The 23,337-nt window shown below is 44.5% G+C and overlaps 2 protein-coding genes across 3 annotated transcripts in view; one reads left to right on the top strand and one right to left on the bottom strand.

The window, feature by feature from the left end:
* Positions 1-966: 966 nt before the first annotated feature.
* On the bottom strand, positions 967-12,531 carry hrh2a (histamine receptor H2a). 2 transcript variants are annotated; one of them, XM_062394106.1, is made up of 5 exons: positions 12,422-12,531; positions 3,716-5,252; positions 3,365-3,536; positions 2,605-2,771; positions 967-1,636 (listed from the first exon to the last, which is right to left on the bottom strand). In XM_062394106.1, exons 2-4 carry the CDS (start codon positions 4,719-4,721, stop codon positions 2,762-2,764), a joined length of 1,188 nt encoding a protein of 395 aa, XP_062250090.1. In that variant the 5' UTR covers positions 4,722-5,252; positions 12,422-12,531; the 3' UTR covers positions 967-1,636; positions 2,605-2,761. The 2 variants fall into 2 exon arrangements, with proteins under 2 accessions (XP_062250090.1, XP_062250091.1); XM_062394107.1 differs by lacking the exon at positions 12,422-12,531 and having other exon boundaries at positions 967-1,633; positions 3,716-6,730.
* Positions 12,532-15,308: 2,777 nt separating this feature from the next.
* The window catches only part of LOC133958770 (dedicator of cytokinesis protein 2-like), a 98,481-nt gene continuing 90,452 nt past the window's right edge, over positions 15,309-23,337 (top strand). Inside the window, exons 1-12 of the mRNA XM_062393731.1 lie at positions 15,309-15,472; positions 17,051-17,134; positions 17,365-17,405; positions 17,483-17,538; positions 17,635-17,731; positions 17,838-17,986; positions 18,189-18,324; positions 18,924-19,081; positions 21,012-21,093; positions 21,297-21,432; positions 22,380-22,455; positions 22,619-22,695. Coding sequence (XP_062249715.1) covers positions 15,430-15,472; positions 17,051-17,134; positions 17,365-17,405; positions 17,483-17,538; positions 17,635-17,731; positions 17,838-17,986; positions 18,189-18,324; positions 18,924-19,081; positions 21,012-21,093; positions 21,297-21,432; positions 22,380-22,455; positions 22,619-22,695 — 1,135 coding nt within the window. The 5' untranslated portion in view covers positions 15,309-15,429. The remainder of the gene's footprint in view (positions 15,473-17,050; positions 17,135-17,364; positions 17,406-17,482; positions 17,539-17,634; positions 17,732-17,837; positions 17,987-18,188; positions 18,325-18,923; positions 19,082-21,011; positions 21,094-21,296; positions 21,433-22,379; positions 22,456-22,618; positions 22,696-23,337) is intronic.

The raw sequence follows: 23,337 nt of genomic DNA, 5'->3' as shown, positions 1-23,337 counted from the left end.
CCACTAAAAAGGGAGAAAACCTCACCAAACAATGTGCGATGTCAGTCTTTCCAAACTACCTCACTCTACTTTCAATGCTACACGTCAACCCAAAAGTAAGCAAACTTCCTAATGGGTCATAACACCCTCAAACCTCTTCCGGGGGAGCTACTCACTGTGAGGTTCTTTAAGGCTGCTTTTCTTAGAACTGGAGAAATAATCCCAACACTGCAAGATCCTACATCCTCTTGAAGACACTATTACCTGTGCACCGAGCTGCGAATGGATCGGGTCCAGTCTACATCCAGGACATGGTCAAACGTTGCACCCCAGCCTGTCCAATCCACTCTGCATCGGCCAATCGGCTTGCTGTCTCCTCTCCGCGAGGGACAGCTAGACATGCAAAATGGCTCTTTGCTGTCCTGGCTCCCACATGGTGGCACAAGCTCCCCATTGACATCAGGACAGCAGAAAGGCTACACATCGTCCACTGTAGGCTAAAGGAAGATGGTAGTTTGGCTTTTTTGAAGCTCACATACTTGATGCTCTGGGTTTGTACCCCATTGCTTAAATGCACTTATTGTAATCGCTTTGGATAATAGCTTCAGCTAAATGATATGTAATGAAATGTAAAAGATCCATTTTCAGCTATAAACTACACTGGATAAGTAAAATATAAAAGATTAAAAAGATCCTCAAACAACAATTGACTCAGCATGTATGTAATTGCTGTGAATACAAATGTATTCGTGTGGTGCTTTTAGCAGGTTGTACAACTCCTCCCATCACTTGTTTCCAGCTGGTACCGGGCGTTGATGTATATTTTTATATCCACTTCTATGTCAGTCCTCAAAGGAAATAGCTTGAAGTATGGAAAAGGTTAAAGTGGCAATAGTTTGAAGCAATGTGTGTTGACAGCTGTGATGAAGTGTTTCCAATGTACCGTTCACTGCATCCTCCAACAAACCCTGATCATACACGGTCCCTCTTTAATACCTTCATAACCTGGCTGCAAATGTTACATTCCCCGTGTAAGCTGCTCTTTATTTGTACAATATGGACATTTTTCGAGGAACGTTTCAAGTCTCAGACATTTTATAGGATGATACATTATATACAGTACATTTGCAGCTTCATGTCATTGAATGAGCAACAGTAAAGTCAAACTCTGGAGGCAGCTGCGTTCTTCAAAACCGACGCATGGCATTAGCCTGACATATTCCTTCTCATTTAAATGTCATACATTTTAAACACATTAAAAAGGTCCATTCATCACGTCCTCCCTTTCCATCATCTGATTTTGTGAGACACCCATTTGTTTAATTAGAAGTTTGCTTTGTCAACGCTGTGATGCTTTGTGTTTCCACTGGGGAGCAGTCTTGAGTCAGTTAAACTAATTGTAGTTCATGAGATTGATGAGCGGCGAGTCAACTGATCTGGTCTCAGTCTTCCCGGGCTGAAACACTAGCCACAGTGATTCAGGTGCGTGTCAGGCTTGGTCGGATGCAGTGGAGTATGTGTCTGATCCACGTCGAAGCATCTCGCTTCCTCCGGTCCTGGACGGATCTGAGCCGCTGATTCTTTCCAATGAGGTGTGGAGCTGCTGGCGCCCGATTCTCTCATGCTTTGGTTTGCTACGGTGTGGCCACAGTGACTGCTAACAGAGAGAGAGACACATGTTTGTCTTTTGTGTGTGTAGATTAGGTCCTATACTCTTGGTTTGGAGATTAGTTAGTAGTATCAGCATTCACGTATATGGTATAAACGCAGTATTGGTAATAGAGGTCTTAAACAGTTATGTTATAGGCTAATACTGTTTTTAAAATCCCCAAATCCCATAAATTACAATTGATAATTTTTGCTGCTAAAGAAACATATACACCAAAATGCGGAAACAATAAACTTTTAATGATTTGGTTAATGTAGAAGCAAGTGCGACACTGAAACAAATATTTCAAGAGGCTTTTTTAAGGTTCACAATAAAACATGGTTAGCAGTAAATTCTCCTTTTCGCTCACTGACTCCACTATTAACTGCAAAGAAATACTTCCCTGATTCTTGATAACGTCGTAAAGTTAGACGTAATGTTTCCTTCCTCTCGCTGGAGAGGGGATTTCTCCTTTTTGTAAAGACATGACGAATATCTGGTGCATTTTCTCTCAGCTCTTACGACTCTGCTTTAGTTGACATGATGAATTTGGTGTCGTGTGATGAAATATATACACGCGCGCGCCACATAAATGAACAGATAATTGTGTGTCGGCTCAGGATGGATTTTTGTGCCAAATGCTACAGAGCTGTGTAGCCGCCTTCGCCGTGTTGTGATAGTGAAACAGAACGTCTGCTGTACTTTTATTCCTTAAACTAATACCTTCTTACTGAACATACATAATAAGCCAAATGAGGTATTTCTACTTTTGGTAAAAACGTGAACAAAGAAACAAGGGCAGAATGCGAAAGAGGATAATGTGTCTCCTAGATTTCTTGGCCTGATGTGCATGTTGCCATATGGCCTGATGCACCGTGGATGTCACTGCTAGGATCTGGGTGTCACAGTTCATTTGTCGCCGGGCAGAATTGGTGTGTGTCCGGTGTGTGGCGATGTCAGTATGCATGTCTGCTTACCTGGCTGTGTTGTGCTCTTCTGCTGTGGCACTGAAAGCTTCCAAATAGTGGGGCTGTAAATCGTCTCTTGGGCCGTCCTTGTGTCTGTTTGGTGTTTTGTTTTTTTTATCCTCTGGTTCTGTGTATTAACCACAGCATCCACCTCACCAGCACAGGCTCAGCACGACCTGAGTGCATTAAGAGATGAGAGAAGACACGTTTGGGTTTGTGCGACTCATAGGATTCTGTGTTTTGTAGTGAAACAGAGAAAATATACAATTTATAATTTAGTGCAGCTACACACTGAGTATAAGGAGTCACATCCAAGCAGTGTAATGCAGCCATCAGTGCCTGTTTCTGGTGTTTTTCAGTTTACAGCATGTGCCCCAGTGGAGCGAAATACGTGTTTCGGAGCATTTGTAACACAATTTCAATCTGAAGCAACATTTTCTGAAGCAGTTTTAATCCATCTGTCTGTTGGTTAGAAGAACTAGGCAAAAAGCACTGGATGCATTTATATGAAACTTGGTGGACTGGTGTGGTATGGGAACTTTTTATTTTCCCGTTTTCTCTAACAATGCGAGTTGGATCTTGATTTAAAGAATCAGGCATGTTTAGGGAACTGATATTCAGTACAGAGCCAAATAGAAAGGATATTTGGTTTCATAAAAGGACTGTTGGGAGATACACTCTGAGTGTCCACCTTTATATGAGGATTTGTAGGAATCATGCATCCCCTTCTCTGCCTTGCAGACAATGTACATGGTGGCTGACAGTTCACCTTTCTTTGCCATTGACATCTGTGGCAGTAGTGCCATTTGCAATCTGGATAGTAGCTGTGTTTGTCCTGCTGTTCATTTCTTGAAGCATGAAGCTTTGATCGGTTAGAACTGCTCCGCACGCGGAGGGAGTGTGGCCGCACAGCAGCGTCACCTCTGTGAGCTGCTCCCTGCCTAAGATGGAGAGAAAGAAAAGAAACGTAATGGAGAGATACTCAAGATACTGGGGATGAGAACATATCACACTGGTTGCACTATTATGTCGGACATGAAATACACGTCTACTCTTCGATTAGACCAGTTCTGGAACACCACTTATATTAAGCTCAACATTTACTTGTCTAAATCTTTACCTGCTGTGATAGTGGGAGACGGCTGGCGGCTCCTCCATCCACTGTAAATAGGGCATCGACATCTCAGTAGGTGGGCATATGCTGACCTGAAGTCCCTGTTGAGGGCTCCGTAGAGGATAGGGTTGAGGGCTGAGTTGGTGTAACCCAGCCACAACACAGGGGAATATGCTGAGACGGAGCTCGGGTCTGGGTGCTCCTTTAGGCCCAGCACTGTGAACAGGATGAAATAAGGCAGCCAGCACACAACGAAAGCCCCTATGACCACAGCCAGCGTCACTGTGGCCTTGTGTTCCCGCAGAGCCACCGCCGTAACACTGGACACCACTGTGCTGCTGCTGGAGGAATTGTTCCTGCTGTTGTAGTGGGTGATCCAAGTGGGCCGGGCACTGATGATGCGCTTGGCCTGTGCCCGTGCAATGCGGAGTATTTGGAGGTAGGTCCAGCACATAGCCACCAGAGGCAGGAAGAACGTGAGAAGAGAGTCAGTCAGTGCGTAGGGCCTGTTCAGCTCGAAGCGACATTTGTTCTCCGCAGCCCAGGGCCCACGGTTCTGCACGGTCCCATTAACCGTGTTCCAGCCCATGTGAATGGGCAAGAAGGACACGGCCACGGACACCGTCCACACACTGGCCATGGCCACCCCGACTCTCCAAGGCAACACCAGCGAGGCGTGCCTGAGAGGCATGGTCACGGCCAGGTAGCGGTCCACGCTGATGGCCAGGAGCGTGAGGATGGAGGCGGTGCACAGCATGACGTCCATGGAGATGTAGAAGTTGCAGAGGACGGGGCCGAGCGGCCACTCGTCGTTGAGCTGGAGCAGGGCGGAGAAGGGGAGGACCAGGACGCCGAGCAGCAGGTCGGTCACAGCCAGCGACACGATGAAGCAGTTGGTGAGGGAGCGGAGGCGGCGGGAGGCGCAGACGGCCAGGCACACCAGCACGTTCCCACTGACAGTCAGGAGGATGAGGAGGGACAGGGTGATGCCCAGCACCACCTTGGACCACATAGCTGGAGCTTCACTGGAGACGCTGAGATGACGTCATGCCCAGAGCTTTGGGTTTTCTTCTCAGCTTGACATAAGATAAGAGGTGGTACTTTTCACAGAGGAGGAATTCCCATGATAGGCCTAAAGCTCATACATAACCTTCACTCAGAGGGTTTCTGTGCTGCCATATGTAGAGTTGTCTCAGTGCCTCCATGGTCATACAGGACTCAAGTTCCCGTCCATGTGTGAACCCCCGTCTCTTCTGTCCTAGACACTAATTTACTTCACTGCTGTATGCTCCTGTTTGGCCTTGACTCTACAAACCATGGCTTTCAACTCTCCCGTCACTCAGCTCCACCAGTTATCGCACTCTTGTCAATAATTTATCCAGAAACTCTCGCAACAATCTGGTTGATCATCCTTTGTTTCTTGACAAATGCTGCCACAGAGGTCTGAGGATCAGCTTCCTGTGAGAGAGGCTGATTCATAGTGGTCCATGTCATCACCCTGGCCTTGATACCATCTTCTATGGCTGGGGTGACACCTAGTGGACTGAGAGGAGAAACACAGGTGGTCATACATTTTTTTTTTCTACACGTTGACATATTGCAAAGCTATTAATACATCTAACAATACGGACCTCTTTAGTTTTATACCTGTAACTTTGAAACTGTCAAGCTACAACATCTGGTTAAAAAAAGAAAAAAATATCCTTGATAAATTCTTGTGCCTATGATTCATGAGCTGTCTACAGATTAAATGTGGCCTTTGTGCTTCCTTTTGGATTAATACATTAGATTAAATGATAGATTATAGTGATGAACTGTCTCCAAAGTATTACTGGATAAACTCTCATGAGCTGGAAAATAAAAGTAAATTAAATTAAAACAGGAAAAAGTTATTGTATGCTTGAATTGAGTTGAGCAGGTGTAAGTTTAATCACTCATAAATTCAGCTTTTGATCTTTAAGATAAAGATTGTGTTAGTCCTTCTTCAAGACTTTTATAGTCTAAGTTTATATATTTGAATATGAATTAATACAACTTCACAATTATGTATTAGTTCCTTTATAGTCCCTGCTTTGTATGAATTTGAAAAAGCTTTAGAACAATACACGTGATATATTTCTATATGATATAATTGGTATGTGAAATGGAAATCTTGCACAGAGTAGGTCTGGAGGGTGACAGCTGTTCACTCAAATATGACCAGAGTATATTGAAAACAATAAAAATCCGTGAATATGTAAAAAGACTTGTTTGTAACGTACATTTTTCTCATGAAATACTTCAATCTTTGATCCAAACTGTTCAAGTGTTTGTGTTGTACACAGTCCTTGTCGACAGAGTCACAGTGCTCCGTGTCCTCTGTGAACTCACGGGCTCTCAATGTGTGCCTGGTGGAATGAGGAGAACTACCTGATAAGTCAAAGTGTGGAAAACATGCGTTTGCGTCAGTGGGTGGGCGGTGATGTTTGCTCGTCTATTTTCTAACACTGTAATGGATGTCGGGACGTTTGCCAGACTTGGTCCAGAGCCACTCACTTATCACCTCAAGGAGAGGGAGAGATGTCGGGAGATGGAAACCCCAGTTTCACTGGAAGATGACAAGAAAGAGTGACAGAAGAAGATACAACGAAAAAGGAAGCCGGAAGGAGAGATACGGGTTTCGATTAAATCGAGGTCCAGGTAACCTAGCCCCCCCCCCCCCCCCCCTACTGGCTCTAATCTTTAAACACTTCCAATCTTCAGTTCTTTTATTCTGTGGACACATTTCTGTCACAGCCTCGCTGCTTTGAACTATGTCCAGAGCAAACACTGATAGCACAGCCACTAAGGTATGAAGTGCAGCTCTCAAACGCTCGGCCTGTGCACGTCAGAGCGAGGCCGAGGCGACATGTTTCTACTGTTTTCATCCTCAAAATATGTCTCTCTCACTGACACATGCACACACACAGACACACACACACACACACACACACACACACACACACACACACACACACACACACACACACACACACAAACACACAAACACACGTTCGCGCATCAGTTGGAATAAAGTTTGGCGTGGATCCAACTCGGGTCGGCGAGGAATTTCCACATATGGTCACAGGACAACCTTGTCTCAACCCTGGAGCTTAATGTATACAAGTGCATGTGTGTGTGTGTGTGTGTGTGTGTGTGCACGTGCGTGTGTGCGTTTTGTGTGTGCGGCCACACACTGTTATCTGCCCTCTGCTGAATGCATTAGTTCCTTTTCCCATGTTGCAGCAAATTTGTGTGAGACCACAACCATATTCGTTTCCTGTGTTTATTTTTGCATAAACATTCGTCTTTTAATAAAACCACATTAATATACAACCCTGCCCCCTCACTCATCGGGAAGCACAAGACATATTCGTAACACATGCAAACGAGTGGTGTCGCAGTACAAACTGCGCTGCATCCAAACTGTTGAGTACGCGTGATGCAGCCGTGCAGTTAATACAACATCGGTAATGTTGCAAGTGGGCCACGTTGTTTCTGACCATCTGTGTTCTTTCACAATCTTCTCATTAGTCGTTCCTAATGGAAAACGACGGTGAGTGTGACTGCATCTGTGTATATAAGTGAAGACACCCATGTGGATACGAGTGCACTTGTCGGGCCTGCAGTGTTAATTTTGTCTGCTCATGAATGAACATTTCATTCAGACTTCAGTAAGTTGCTTTAAAATCGGATTTGTATTCATTCGATGAGTTCCTGTGCAATCTGACTCTGACTATATGAGTCAATCAGAAAGAGAGACCTGGAGAGCATCTACTGACAAAGCTTTCATTTTCTATATTATATGCTGCCTGTGCATTTGATTAACCAGAAGATTCACAGAGAGACTATATTGAACTACCCTTTCCTGAAAGGTGTTATATAATTAAAATGTGTGCTTTAATGTGGATCAAGCTTGTTTAATGTAAAACTTTAGCCAACTGGGGTACTGCATTTCAGTGAGACTGAATCTTCATCTGCAAACAGTGAAGCTTTGTACCTTTGTTTGATGCTAATAGATAATATTAATCAGCTGTCATTAATAGTTGGAGTAATGTGGCATCAAAGGTAAAGTAACCCTACTCCATAACCTCACTTTAGGTATCCTCCAGTCATGAGCATTAAAGAGACAGCTTTGTGTTTTACTTCCCGGAGCCTCTCAAAACTTCCTACTCACTTTTTCCTCTCTACTTAAAGTTGGTCCAACTGTAAACCCATGATGTTCTCTCCGCCTTGTGTTATACCAGTGTCCCACAGCCAGGTCTGGTTTAACAATGTTACGAGTTTCATTCATGTGGTAGAGAGAAGTGCACTGGAGCCACTAAAGGGACAGTTCACCCAACGGTTCATTCTCTGTGCCGATGGCTGGGTGGTGGTTTGAGTCCACTAGACACATTTGGAGTCTCAGGGGTAAACGGTGTTACAGCCAAATCCAATAACGATAGAAGTAAATCATGACCACTTCTTCAAATGTAAAAAAAAACACACAAAACATCTGGGATGTGGACACTTGGACGACATCACAGGAGCAGCAGTAGGGAGGCAGGTTATGATTTTGTCTCTTGTTTTTTAACGTTCAAAGAATTGGTCACCAGGATTTGGCAAAGAAGCGTGTGCGTGTGCGTGCGTGTGTGTGTGTGAGAGAGACAAAGAAGGACAGAGAGAGAGAATGAGGGAGGAGGCTTGTCGATGACACAGTTGAATAATGACAATATCTATGATTGATAGCTTATACAGAGCGAGACGGGTGTGCGCACTGTGTGTGTGTGTTAGTGATGGAAAGAGAGTTTATAGGTTGTGTGTCCCCCCCCCGCATTAAGCTGATGCTAAAGAAGCAGTGATTAATGGTTTTCATGTAGTTTGAGCTGTAAGTGGTCACTCTGGAAAAGAGAAGGGCGAGAAAGAAAGTGGCCAAAATTACCAAGGGACACATGATGTTTTTGTCGGAATAGAGGGAGTCGGTCAGATGAAAGCATAATAAATGACTTTAAGTTAGAGAGGACAGTTGTTAACCACACTAGCCTTGAAGCCATGAAAATTCTTAATCTGATTTTTACTGCGTCTGTCGTTTTTTTGTGTCGTGCGTTTTACAAATTCAATTTTTATAAATGGAAAAATAATTTCACAAAATTCGTATCTTCGTGTCATCTTTTCTCATTAATGAAATTGCTGCATGTTGATGTCTCAGTTATTGTTTAATGCTGTCAGGGTCTCATCTTGATGGAAAAAGTCGGTGCAATACAGTGGTTTTTGTTTACAAAACAAACACTAATGGCCGTGCATGACCACAGTTCCACACAACCCGACAAATACTAGTGTCTTGCTAATGGATTTTGAGGACTGTGACGAGTGCTGAGTACCGTGTTGTCCACAGGATGTGAAGGCTGCTCTACTTTCAGGGGTTTTCTTCAGGACAAACCTGTCTCGTGGCTTTGGTGGTTTTGAGGACAGTGTTTCACGGGTTTTCTCCCCAGCACCCGTTGATCTGAATATCTGAGGTGACACGGAGCACCTGGTGGACATGACAGGGATGCAACAGGTGATTAACTTTTGAGGAGCTCCTCGGTAGCTTCCTCTCATTGTGTCCGATCTCCCGGCACAAAGAGATGCAAATGGGCTTAATTTTGCCCAATGTAGATCTTCTATTAGTCGGTCAATGGCTGGGTGCAAAGAGCCTTATTTGGGTATTGAGATTGGAGCGCAGGCATAAAAGAGCTGGTCGGAGCTCAGAGATGAGTAATGAGGTTATTTGCCTCTCAGCTGGGACCCGCTGTCTGAATTGAGAGATGGTCTAAATGGCAAGTTCTCGTCCTGCGACTCTTTTTGTTTTACCCGCCAGGTGTCTTTTAAGAAACGGATGAGTAATCTCTGCTCTTCTTCAGCGCCATTGGTAAATCACTCTAATCTTGGGTTATGACGCAAATTCAAAGATATGTATTTGTGGATGTTTACGCGGAGTCGGGGAAATGAGGCGATCCTTCGCTCTCAAGTCACAGAAATATTGGGATGAGCCCTGAATTGCCGGCAGGTGGGAAGTTAACCTTTTTATTTGGTTGCCGCAGACTTGTCAGGATACTTGAAATACACTCCTTCATTCACTCATTCTCTCTTTCACGCATTCGTTCTGTCCTCAGTTGGTGCACCTGCCACCTGTTGGTCCGAAGCTGACGCACCAAACCAGATCCCTCGTGTCTGCAATGTGACCACATATGAGACAAATGTGAGAGTGGAATTCTTACAGGTATTTAGAAGCTGGGGCTCTTTTTTTTCACAGATTTCCACAGGTGAAGGGACAGCAGGGGATCTTATAAACTGGGATCGGGGTAAATACACACGTAATTAGCAGCGACTGCGACACTGAGAAAGCAGACAGCGGTTGAAGGCATGTTTCAGATCGACCTAATGCAATCAGACGTTTGAATGCTTCATTTGTTCTATTCTAATTCAATTGAGCAACGAACACTTGGCTCGTCCACTTCCTCTGCTTTTGCAAAAATAATCTATAGCTGTCGAGGTCTGCGAGTATCGGTGTGTGTGTGTGGGGGGGCTCTGGGTAGATACGTGTGTGTGTGCACCGGGGGGGGGGCACTCTGGGCTCTGGGCTCTGGGTGGATATGAATATGTGTGTGCGCGTGAGTGTGTGCGTGCAAGTCTTCCTGTTAGTCTTTGCTTTTGTCCTTGACAGAGAGACCCACAGAGACACTGGATAGAGAGGGAAGTGGTCTGGGATGGAGGTTGCTTGGTAACCGCTGTGTGTCCTCAGTGGAGGGAAGCTGTGGAATCTTGACAAAGCGTGAAAACAACACAGACACACACTCACACACACACACACTGAGCGGCAGACACCTCCGCAGACAGGGGGATCAGACACATAAAATATGTATAGAGGCGAACAGCGTGCGGCTGTGACACTCAAGTTAAGGTCACATGGTCACATGGATTGCCCTCAATATGTCAGCCTCGCCACACTCTCTGTTATGTCTACACATCGAAGCTCCCAACCACAACTCGACCTAAGAAGCGCTTATTTGTACAGACACAGAGAGTGTTGTGTTGTAAAAAAACACACAATCAACACTTTTCCTGTCGTATCTCACAGTTGCACTTTTGGGAACTGCTCACACGGTTCCCTGACCGAGTCGTGACACCTAACCACTTCCTGCCTGCACACTAGCGGCTGGGTCTGCTGATACAGACGTTGCAGATTCTCTTCTGGGTTAATCCTCCCAGATGACGATGTTTAAATCATGACCTGCGACATTTGAATGGTCGTTAATGTCCATTTACCTCCTAAAGAGGATATTGCCATCACGTGTTGTGATTGACGGTGTACTTGTCCAGGTAAACTCCTTCAACCGACAGAAACGCAAGGCTGCAGCGGTGAAAGCTGAATGTATAAAAACGTTTTAACTTCACTGACCTACAACGGCATTTTGTTCAGCGAGGCCAAACCCCCCCCCCCCCCCAAAAAAAACGAGGATAATTTTGTATATTTTTCAGGAATTGAATATGATGCATATATGAATAACAACATTAGGAATTGCTTATTTTTACCATTGGACAGATTTTCTATCTTGTTGCTCAAGTAGAGTGGTGAGTATTGTCATTATATCAGGACGTGTGAGAGAGCTTCATTAACAGAATCCCACCATAAATACTCTATACACTCTTCTAGGGTGTGAAATGAGGAAACAGGATTAATGTGAGATAGTGGAAAGGTGAAGTTAAAATGTAGAACTAGAAGATAAGAAAGAACTTGAAGCAAAAGACAAATTAGTTTCATTATACACACCCACGCACACACACACAGGCAAACACGCACACACGCACACTCGCACGCACACGCACACACACACACGTTTTTACTTCTTCTTAATGAGGACACTCCTTGACATAATGCATTCCCTGGCCCCTTACACCATCCACACTAAATGCCTAAACCCTGACCTAATTCTAACCCTTAAACCAAGTCTTAACCCGTCCTCACTTTACAAAAATGTCACATACACATACGCAGACACGCACATGCCCACGCACAAACACAGAAAAAATAATCTCACTTCCTCATTTTCTGGACTGATTAAATGACCCCTTTGTGTATTTGTCATTGTGCCTAGTTGACATGCTCGGAGCAGACTCCGGATCAGACTCTGGACTCTCTCCACAACCACACACAAATGTGTCTGGGTTAAATTGTAACACAAATCCAAAACCAGAAAGAAATTCAGAGAGGCAACTTTTGATTCTTTGAGCCTCACAGCGCACGCACGCGCAAACGCGCGCACATGCAAATACGCACAGGCAACACACGTGCACACAAACAGGCACTCTGACAGAAACAGACAGATGCTTCTTTACCACATCCTTTTCTTATAAAATAGACGCAACAAAAGCTGATACTGAGGACTGCATGATTGAAGAGAATTAAAGTTAATTTTCATAGACGTAAATTCTAGTGTTTATCGATGATTTGACAAATATTTAATTACTTAAATTCTCTTTAATATTCTTGCTTGGCTGCTGAAATGTGCATCACCAAATCAGTCATTGGAGTCGAGTTAAAAGATGCTCATACCCCCCCAAATGTACAGCTGGACCGACAAGGGTTACACACGCACAACTCATGCAAAGGTAAAACAGCTTGTATATGTTTTTTTTTTTTAACGTACGTAAAGTAAGAATTGATCAACTCACCTCGGGGCTGCTTCTCTCCTTGTGTGACGACTGCCCCCGCCGCTCTGCTCTGCTCTCCGAGTGACGACAGAAACAGTCTCGCTCACCAAGTGTGTGTGTGTGTGTTTGTGTGTCTAATGAGTGTGTGTGAGTGTGTGGGAAAGAGAGGAGCGAGAGAGAGAAAGAGCGAGGGAGCTCCTCTGTCTCACACAGCTCTCTCTCTCTCTCTCTCTCTCTCTCTCTCTCTCTCTCTCTTTTTCTTTCACTCCCTTTGTGACTCCTATTGTTCTCCTCCTTCTCTTCGCTTGTAATTTGCTTTTGAAATTATTTTAATAGCTCCTCCATTCTCTTATCGTGCTGTCGAACTTGCATGTGCCAGCGGCGGCGATAAAGTGGGTTCTACTCAACAGACACTGGCCTGTGGAGACGGGGCCAGTATTACCTGCATAATTCCGAGCAACCAGTTGCATTCAGGCCTAATGGAATTGCTGGCAAATACGTCTGCTGTGTAGCGAGCAGAGACGCGGGAGGGAATGGCTTTTCATGCAGGCATCTTTAATTTATTTTTCTGTCTTTTAAGGCTTTTTCTTCTCATGCACACACTCATGCCTCCGCTCTGTTTGCGCTTCAATAATTGAGTGCCTTTCCTGATGGCTGCCTGGATGGCTTTGGAGGTAAATCTATGGGAACTGGCACCAGTTTGATAGGAGTGATGTCAGTGACCCCGATGGGTCACAAAGAGTTATAAATCCATCTCTATTTCTGGTGCAGCCTTTTACTCAGCCTGTGTATCTATTTCCATGTGACCTGGCTGCCCCCCCCCCCCCCCTTCTCTTTCCTTTCCAACTTCAATTTATCGTCTGGCCTTCAGGCTAACATTCATAAGTCATTATCACTTCTCTTTTCATCCCTTTTGTTCCTTTACGCCTCCCTTTTCCTTATCGCTCTCATTCTGTCTCTGGCTCTGTCTCAGTTTCCAGAGCCCTTGTTCATATCTTAATCTTTCTTTGTCTTTCTTAGTCCTTTTCTCTCCCGACCGCCCCTCTGCCTGCTGCCTCTTCTTGTTCCCCCATCTTTATGTTGCTCCATCTTTAGCTCCATCTGACATCGGCTTTCTACACACCTTCTAGCTCCACCCTGATTTCTCCTTGTGAGTCATGGCAACAATGGCCCAGTCTTGTTCCACGTCGTGATAACATATCTTTCTTTATCATTTCTTTGTTCTGTCCTCGTCTCCTGCTTCCTTCATCTGCCTGTCTTTCTCCCGCCCTCCCCTTCGAATGCCCATTAATTCTGTGTCTGAATGTCTGAGTGTCACATGCAAACACTGAACTTGTTAACGTGTCTGGGCTCACCTCGCTTGTCAGTATTAAACCCACAGTGTGTTGACACGCCTCCCCTCTTGCTGCCATAACAACAGAATGTCTTCTGATGTGTCTGAGTTGTGGAGAATACCTGCCAACCCTGAGTCCTCTGTGAGGCCATAGCTGATGGCTCTGCTGCCCCTGGGCCCCTGTGTGAACGAGACAGTTGGCCGCGGTAGCTAGCATGCCTTTGGCTATGGAATATAAATTGTTTATATGTGAAGTTATATTGTAGCCAGTCTAGGTCAAGAGCGTGTTTTTACAATATTCATCATGTCTCGCTAAGATAAGCTGAGGTCATTCCAGGAGAATAAATCAAAAATTTGAAAAATTATTTAGGACTCTACCGCCCTCCTTTGGATTTACAAAGTAATGACATCATCTCTAATGAACTCAGTCATTTGTTACCCGCAGGAAATCGGTCAATTCAAATTCAAACCGACACGTCAAATGGAAAGAATGAAGCCAGCGAGAGCAAATACTTTGTAAAGAAAAACTGACCGATGGAGTTCTAAACCGATAAATGCATTTGTGTCAACAGAAAGAAAAATAAAAGTTATTATTATCACTTATCATCGAAAGCTCTCCTATCTGTTTTCTATATGTGTGGCTCCGCTTTTTTGTGATTGACTTTTAACCAAAGGGTCTGTAAGTAGCTATATAGACAAACTTTCTGTTAGGACTGACCGCCTCTTTATAGACAGGAAAATATTATGTTCGACTTGATGTTATAAAAGTGCGGCCGTTAATTAAAGTCATGGAAGCAGTCAGTGATATTTAAAAAAGCCCAGGCTGATACGGATGCTTGTTGTGGTGATGTTCTCATTCTCAAATTCTGGATCAAATCGACGCCTCCTCATTTCCCATTTTCCACTTCCTGCTGCTTGAGCTTCTGGTGCGTTTGTGCCCATTGAAGCCGACACAGATTATGGGGGGGTGCTCTCAAAAAGACGACAAATTGCTGCAAGCGAGGTCGCAGCTGCAGCATCTTCATGTGTCTTCCAACTACACGAGTTGAAAGAGGAGATGTGTAATCATTTCAATATTTCTCCTGAGTGTAAAACAAAAATGTACAAACACACACCTGCACCCTTATGGAGTTAATGGACAGCTCTCGCAGACACACACTTGAATGAGGTTCTGAGGTTTAACAACATTACGCTGTGTGGGATAAGATACTAATCTCATTCAGATTTGAGAAGTGATCCCCAATGCAACTTGGTTTGGAGAATCTATTTCCCCATAAGTGGACTGATGAAAAAAACACATCTCTGTAGTAGTTTTAACAACATAAGTAACTTTACATACATAAGATATCATCACTTTTTACCCCTTTATGTCGCTGCTGTGGAGGTTTTTCAGCTCACGTCTCAATCAGATTAAGTCATCCAGTCAGATCGAGTGAGAGAAATGGAAACGGCACACACCACGCAGGCCTGCGGGCGCTGTGAGACTCCACCTTGTTGAGCTCACCCACTTCCCCTTAATGGCTTGAAGGCAGGAAGAGAGGAGAGACAGAAGAGGAAGAGACGCGAAGGGGATGGGCTTAGTGCTTTCATTTAAAGTTAGACAAAAGCAGAAGTGGGAAGTCTAGCAAAAAAGTGATAGCAAAAGAAACGGAGGAGACTCCAAGAGAGAGCGGTAGGTGAGGGACTGCGTGCAGTCATGGCTCCGTGGACCAGGACCATCACCGAGCGGTACGGTGTAGGTAAGTCATTATGCGCCCACGTGTGTGTGTGAGACCGTGCGTGAAAGTGCATATACATGCTATTATAGTGTCTGTTGAAGTGTGATGGTAAACTAAAAATAAGTGTAAGAAAAATGGATGCCCATCACTTCCTGCCTGACAGGATGTGAGCAGGTGCTCTTGGCCTCACTGAACTGGAGGATGTACATAGGATGTAACACTGCATGCTACTAAGAACATAAATACTTAAGCTTGAAGATAAATTATTCCTGGAAATTAACCTTTCTTTCCAGAAAGATTTGTTTTACCACCTGTAACAAATAATCCACTGCAAAGTCCAACCTCTCAGCAGAGTCGGTATCTGTTATGTGGGGTGATGTGGTCAAGTTGCTTCCAGATATGCAATTCTAACAAGAAGTCAGATGTTTAGACTCAGTTCACAGAGGCTCAAAGACGTGTAGCAGACAGTGCTTTGATTTATTAGGCAATAGATTGGACTTAAAGTTGTATCGTGGAAAATGAGGGGATGCAGTTGTACCACTTGTAGCTTAATGAACATCACGGTGCCATGTTTGGTTTATCTTCTGTATCGAAGCTGAACATCTTCCTGGTCTGTGTGAGACTCAAACACAGGAAGTGAGGGAACAAGAAGCGAAGCTTGAGGTTAAAGCTGAACGGCTGAAATCTGCAGAAAGAGCCGGTCGGAACGACAAGTTGAAACAGCAGAATGTCGAGTGTGAATACGTATGTCTGTGTGGATATACTTTATTCTTAATGTTTAGTTCACAAACATTTAGATTGGGCTCATCTAAACCTGTGAGCTGCAGTGCAAACAGAAAGACAAAAATAGTTTGACAGCTTTTTTTTGCAACACAATGCACTCTGCAATAATGCAGTTTACAAACACCTGCAGCTCTAATACTCAGTAAACCACAGGTCATAACTGACTATTTTTAACATTGCTGTTTTGTGATATTAAAAGTAAATACAAGATGGGACTGTTCTTAAAGTCTACAAGTTGAAGCTGTGTATGAAATAATAAATGCTTAATAACTTGCAGCTAATTATGAATGTGCATTTGCATTATTTAACACAAGATTAGACTTTATTAATCCAGAAAGAGATTCGCGTCAGTATTAAGTCTAAAAACACAAGTGTATTTTTAAATGAATAAAAGCATAAAGTGTATATAGAGTAAAGCAGAACCTGTGTCTAATATAAATAACAATAGAAGTGAGAATAAAGCAATAGTAAAAACTAAGATTCTCTCCTAAATTTTGATTAAATTTAGGAGAGAGGAGTTGTTACTTCTAATAATGTTACCAGGAGCTTTTATTTCACTTGAAGATTTCTTCCATGGAGAGAGAGTGTCTCCTCTGCTGCTGTAGCTGTGAGCGATCGTCACCACAGTTCAAATGTTTGCTCTCACGCAGCAGCCTGATGCCATCCCCCGCCTGTTGCCAAGGTTGCCAAAAACTGCAGAACTTCACCGGCACATCTAATTGGCCTGTGCCGACATTCGTCTCAATCGGAGATCTCTGCTCGGTTCACTCTCTCAGCTGTGCCCTTCATCAGACTCTGCGTGCTTTCTGTTTTCAGTGAAGTGGAATTTTGTCGGGAGTGGAGAGAAGCAGCTTTCTCTGGAGGTGGGAGATGCCGTTCACATCCAGGAAGTCTGTGAAGGTGAAAAAAACCTCAACTCACATTATGGGATTCTCCTGAATAATCTTTCTATGATCATATCGATACTTTTTGATATTTTGCATCATGTCACATGTCTTAAAACCAACTAGTAATTGTAAAAGCTAGAATAGATCTCATATCTCTGAGAAGGCCCAACATTTGTGTATGTGCGTATGCTTGTGTGCATGTGGGTCTGTGTGACAATTCTAAGATGTCATTGTGTCTTTCAGGCTGGTACAGGGGCTACTTGGCGAGGAACAAAACCCAACGGGTAAGAGCTCTGGTTGTTTTTCAGATAGTTCACAGCTCCCAGTTAACTCATGTCCTCACACACTTATTCCCCTCTAGGGTGTGTTCCCCGCCAGCTTTGTCCATCTTAAGCAGGTGGTCATTAAAAAACGAGGGTGAGTGGAATAAAAAGAGTAAATGAAAAAAACAGCCTTTCTATGTTTGCAAAGGTTTTTTTCGTTTGTATTCGTAACATTTTGATTCGTGTGTAGAAATGAGGAGGTGGTGATGTTTGCAGAGATGCCCTTGGTGAAGGAGGTGACCACCACACTGAGGGAGTGGGGAAGCATATGGAAGCAGCTCTTTGTGGTAAAAATAAACAACAAAAGGGCAAACCCGCTCTGTGTGCGTGTCTGTGTGTGTGTGTGTGTGTGTGTGAGAGAGAGAGTGTAACACCATACATCTTCCTGGTCAGGTCAATAAGGAGACGCGTGTGAAGCAGGTGCCGAGACTGATGTGGGAACTGATGGAGTGGCGTTCCCAGCTCCTGTCCGGCACTCTGCCCACGGACGAGTTCAAGGAGCTCAAGCAGAAAGTCACCTCCAAGATCGATTACGGCAACAAGTACGTCTGCTCGAAAAAAACAAATTCACAGGTTTACACGTTTATACAACAACTGTTCAAGGCTGGACGCACTCTTACTCTCCTCCCTCCCCTCACCCCTCTGTGCTTTCCTCGTTTTTCCACCTGTGCTTGTTTGTCTCTTTCTTCACCTTCCATCGACACCCCCCAACCCTGAACCCCATCCTCTCCCCCCGACCCCTAGGATCTTGGAGCTGGACCAGGTCGTTCGAGACGAGGACGGGAACATCCTGGACCCGGAGAAGGCGAGCGTCATCAGCCTCTTTCGGGCTCACGAGGAGGCCACGGCCAAGATCAATGAACGCATCAAAGAGGAGAAGGTACGGACAGATGCATGAGGCTCTCGATGGGGAAAGGGATGGCCGATGTCGTCATCATATTTACATTTATTTAATAACCTTGCTGTGGTTTGTCTGCACTAGATTAGGACGTCTCACAAGAAACGGTTCCCTCCTTTCCATGGGTCCTATCACTGAATGTAATTAAGTCAGAGTGGAATCACTATCATGTCACATTATTCTGTTTTTTCTTTTTGATTAGAAACTAGGAAAGTTCGACATAATGACCTGTTCATGGTTAATACATTTTTCTGGCGCCGATCATATAAGAATTCATTTTCCTTTATTTCCTTTATTCCTTCATTTCCTAGCTCCACGCAGCTCATTTCACATTTCAACACTGACTGGTTAATAAGAAGAGAATCTACTCGTCTTGATTTTCTTACTCCTATATATTTCCTCTCGTAGAAATCCAATAAACTTGATGATGTCTCCACATCCCAGATTAAGGTTAATGTTACACCAGCTGATCAAATTTGTCGCGGGTCCTAAGATGAACTTTCTCTTCCGGCCTTTCTATTCTGTTAAAATCTCTTGCTCCATCGACGTAACCTCCTGAAACGAATGTCTCCCGCCCGCAGTCCAACATCCAGACGGAGCACAGAGGGATCTCAGCACGGATCCAATCCTCCCCCTCCCACAGCCTCTACGTCTTTGTCAGGAACTTCGTGTGTCGCATTGGAGAGGACTCGGAGCTCTTCATGTCCCTCTATGACCCCAACAAGCAGACCATCATCAGGTAGCTCTCCTCGCTCAGCCTCAGCTTCCAGCCTGATGCAGGGACATTTGAAAATGCATTATTTTGGTGTTACAGTTCATAGTGATGCAGCTGTCTTTAGACCTGGGTTATTTTCAGGGTGTATTTAAGAGTTTAAAGCCTCATATTCATTTTGAAAGTTGAATTTTGAATAATAACCTGATGTTAATGTGGAAGTCTGTCAGATTTCAACCCTTTTTTATACATTTGAGATCAATTTAGCAGAGAAGCTTTTTGAGTCATGAGGTAGAAAACAAGCTCCCTTACTTTGTGCAAGGTATTTGTTTTGCTGATGTGGATGTGATTGTGCTGATGAGTCTGAACTTCATCAGCGGTAGAGATCATGAAGTAAAACTCTAATTCTCCAATTGATATGAAAACAAAGCGAAAAAGTAGAATATCAGTCAGTAGAACACATATTTAATTGAATTCTTTCTTGGAACCAGAGCAAATTTAACACACATAAATATCATTTTTTTCCTCAAGATCCATGAGTTGATCTGTGAGAAATCAAGGAACATTTTGAGAAACGCCCCATCTATAGCAAAATATAAGAAATTGAAAAATAATTGAAAAATCCTGGCTCCACCACCTCATCTGGTTCCGCAGCACCTTCCTGACCCATAGCACACAGATGAAAGCATAACCTACATGGGAGAGGCCATTCTTATATTATTTCCTTATATTTCTCCGTCTGAAACAAATGAAAATAGCTTTGAATTGAAGTTTTATGTCATCTCCATCCCTCTGTGCCTGGAAACACACACACACACACACACTGACACACACACACACACGGACACACACGCATGCTCCGGCCCACAGACACACAGCCTACTCCGTTCTTCTCTATTTCCCTGTGTCTATATCCCTCTCCCTCTGTTCTCGTCCTCTTTTTTTCCACTATTGTCGAACCCTGCTAAGTTAGAACAATGCTCCGCCAGAAATAAGAATACACAAAACATAAATTACAGGGCAGCACATACTGACTGGCAGCGCTATGTGGCGTTTGACAGGGCTGATGCTAAGGCCTGTCACTCACTGTCTCTCTGGGTATATCAGTGACTCTGCCACAGCAGCTGGGAGTTTGAAGACCCGGATGCATCGCCTTCTTTTTTCAGTGTACATCCACCATGATCCCCAGCTTCTTGAAACGGAAGAACTCTGTTTAAAGAATTCTTGATGTTCTAAAAGGAATGGAAGTGGCACCAATCTCTCTTTTCAAAGTCAACGTGCCAGCAAACTCATTTTGAAGCTGCTATTGAAAAGGGAGAAAAAGTTGCATAGTGTCTATAACCACAGCCATTTTCTGCTGTTACCAACCATGACCTTTTCTGCTTTTTTAGCCTGTTGTTCATGCAGCTGTCTTCAAAAAAACGTTATTCTACACCTCCTTTTTTTCTTCCTGCAGATTGTAGGGTCTCATTACTGTTGTCAGTTTAGATTTGCCTCCCTCTCTGTACCCACACACGCTGATACATGCTCGTCAGAGATGAATATCAGAAAAACTGCTATTGACAATGGCAGGGATGTATTTTCAGCACTTGAATATCAATTATTAGGCAGCAGCTCTGGGGATCATTACCAGATCCACGTCTGTCAGAGCAGAACTGAAGTTAAGAGAAAAGAACACGTCACGTCTGTGAAGCTCTCACAGTTCGCTCAGTCGAGCTGCCGCGTGATTCTCCTCTGAAGATGAGCACAAGATGAGGGAGGTAAAGACTCCAGCTGTATCTGGACCAACACTCACTCCCCCCCTGGACACAGAATACCGTTTCTATCTTGTTTTGAGTCGTTGTTTTTACGTGGAAAGATTAACATCCCCCCCCCAAAAAAACAGAATTAAGTAGGTCTGCAGGATTTTTAATAATACGTGTTGTGATGTATAAACTTTTGAACATTCTTTGTGCAGTGAGAACTACATGGTGCGCTGGAGCAGCGAAGGATTCCCCAAAGACATCGACATGCTCAACAACCTGAAAGTTGTCTTTACAGTAAGTGACCACTGGAGGGCACTGTCACACTGTTTGTTTTTAACACAGAACACAGTATGCGTCCTTGTCTCTTCTTTCTCTGACCCTCTCCTCTCCTAATCGTCTGTCCCCAACTCCACTCTCCCACTTCCTTTCCTTCTCTTGTTTTCTTTTCTCTCTCTCGCTCTCTTTTCTCCCTCTCCTTTGTAATCTTTGTCTTCCAGGACCTGGGGAACAAGGATCTGAGCAAAGAGAAGATTTATCTGATCTGTCAGATAGTGCGAGTGGGCACCATGGACCTGAAAGAGAAGAAAAACATGAAGTGCACTCACGGCCTGAGGCGGGCGTTCGGGGTGGCAGGTACTTGAGCTGGAGCCAATGGAATCAGCTTTTTGCTCAAAAGTGCATCTAAATTTCCAGTTTGAGCAGAAAAGTGATGCGCAGTATTTATTGTAGCTATCAGGCTTCACTCTGATAAGCCGCTGTGTATCTAATGATAGAGAAAGGCTGATTCGTCTCGCTGCATCGCAGTGTTTGCACCAGTTTATCCACCAGTAGCGTCCTTTAGCCGCCTCTTTAGTCTCTTTTACTCTTGTTCCCCAAAGGTCAGAGTCAATTTGTCCGATTCATGAGCTGTTGCTGCTTTGATCATATATATTAAAGCGACACTGTCTAACTGCTACTGAGCATCAGAGCCCTCTGCAGCCACATGGGGCGATTAGTTCTACGGAGTTAATGGAGATAATGTAGAGAATCAAACCCTATCAATGTGTTGAGTTTGGCTGTGAACTCCAGAAGAACTCTTCATATTTGCAATATTTCTCTTGTGAATATTGGAAACAAATGCTGATTCACCTGAGCTGCTTTCAGACCTGCACTGAATGCCGCAGGTCCTCTGTATTTTCCTACAGAGGAGTTGCATGTGTGAATGCAAACGTCTGAGTGAGAGCCTCCAGATTATCTGTAGCCTTTCTCCCCCTGGCCTGTCTGTAGGGGGTCAGGGGAATTTGATGTGAGAACACAGCGGATGATCTGTGTGTTTTCAAGGAAATCCCGTGAACCATCAAACTAATATTTAAGCTGCTATTTTTAGGTAAAAACAAGTTGCAGGTTGTTGCTTTAACACCTGGGATCTGCCCATCAAAACAACAGTGCCCTTAAGGCTTCTCTTGCTTCCACTGTCTCAAAAACAGTTTATTCTAAACCCTCGTGAAATCTGGTCAGTGTTGACTGATCACAAGTTACCGTACAGACACTTCTATGGATTTTTCTCATCACAGACACATTTGTTTTTCCCTTCTCTGCAGTGATGGACATCAGCGACATCATCAAAGGGAAGGTCGAGTGTGATGAAGAGAAGCAGCACTTCATCCCCTTCTTCCCGTACGCCCTAGTTTCCCCTCCTCCATTGCGCCACCTCTTCTCCGTGTTCCCGTGACCCGCGGGGGGTGGGGGGGGGGGAAGTGTCATCATGAGCACGATTTGGAGATTTAACCTTTTTCCTCTGCGCTTCAACTGTGTTTTGTGTGTATTTGTTTGGCTCCAGGGTGGTCGCTGAGAACGACTTTCTTCACACCTTGCTGAACAAAGTGACGGCATCGCGTGGAGACAGCGGCGGCCAAGGTAGCGTACCGCACTTACAGGCTGTGCTCTCCATTTCCTGTGTGTGTGTGTGTGTGCTTGTGTGTGTGTGTGAGTTTGTGTGTGTGTGTGTGTGACATGTGACCGCACTGCCAATTTTAGCGGCCCTGTTCTGGCTGCCGGTTCCCACTGGACTGTGCACGCTGCAGCCATTTGTAGTCAGATAAAATGGTCATTTCTCGCTATCTCCACGCCTCCTCTCTCTGCTGCGTGTGTGGAGCACATTATCCTGATGGATAGCGCGTGCCCTTGAGCTCAGCGTTTTCATATTACTTACCCTTTATTTCTCCTTCTTCATCAGCAGCCTCCAGTCCCTCTGCCCACTTCCTCATGTTTATAGCCGACTTTGACAGCCTCTGTGGTCGATACCGGCCCGTTCCACATGAACTGAACCCAAACGCGGGACTGCCCCGTCCTATCGCTCAGTTCTTTAACCCTCGCCTCGCTCCTGCAGGCCCGGGGCACAACCGAGATATGAAAGGCTCACTCGGACGACCAGATAGGGAGGGAGAACCCGAGGCCATCAGATGTCTGTTCTTAACATTACTCACCCTTAATCTCTCCTGCCTCTCACTTTGAGGGGCTTACACACAGTAACGCACATTCACACTTTTCCCTGGAGGG

This window comes from Platichthys flesus, chromosome 8, assembly GCF_949316205.1.
Source record: "Platichthys flesus chromosome 8, fPlaFle2.1, whole genome shotgun sequence".
NCBI lineage: Eukaryota > Metazoa > Chordata > Actinopteri > Pleuronectiformes > Pleuronectidae > Platichthys > Platichthys flesus.
The sequence above is the reverse complement of the archived record's forward strand: the minus strand, read 5'-3'. Positions and strand labels throughout refer to the sequence as shown.

What these genes read in the sequence shown, in the direction of transcription:
- hrh2a (XM_062394106.1), bottom strand. Translation starts at nt 4,721, where the DNA reads ATGTGGTCCAAGGTGGTGCTGGGCATCACCCTGTCCCTCCTCATCCTC. An exon ending in GTCTCCCACTATCACAGCAG is followed by an intron (nt 3,537 to 3,715) that starts GTAAAGATTTAG and finishes TCTCCATCTTAG; the next exon opens with GCAGGGAGCAGCTCACAGAG.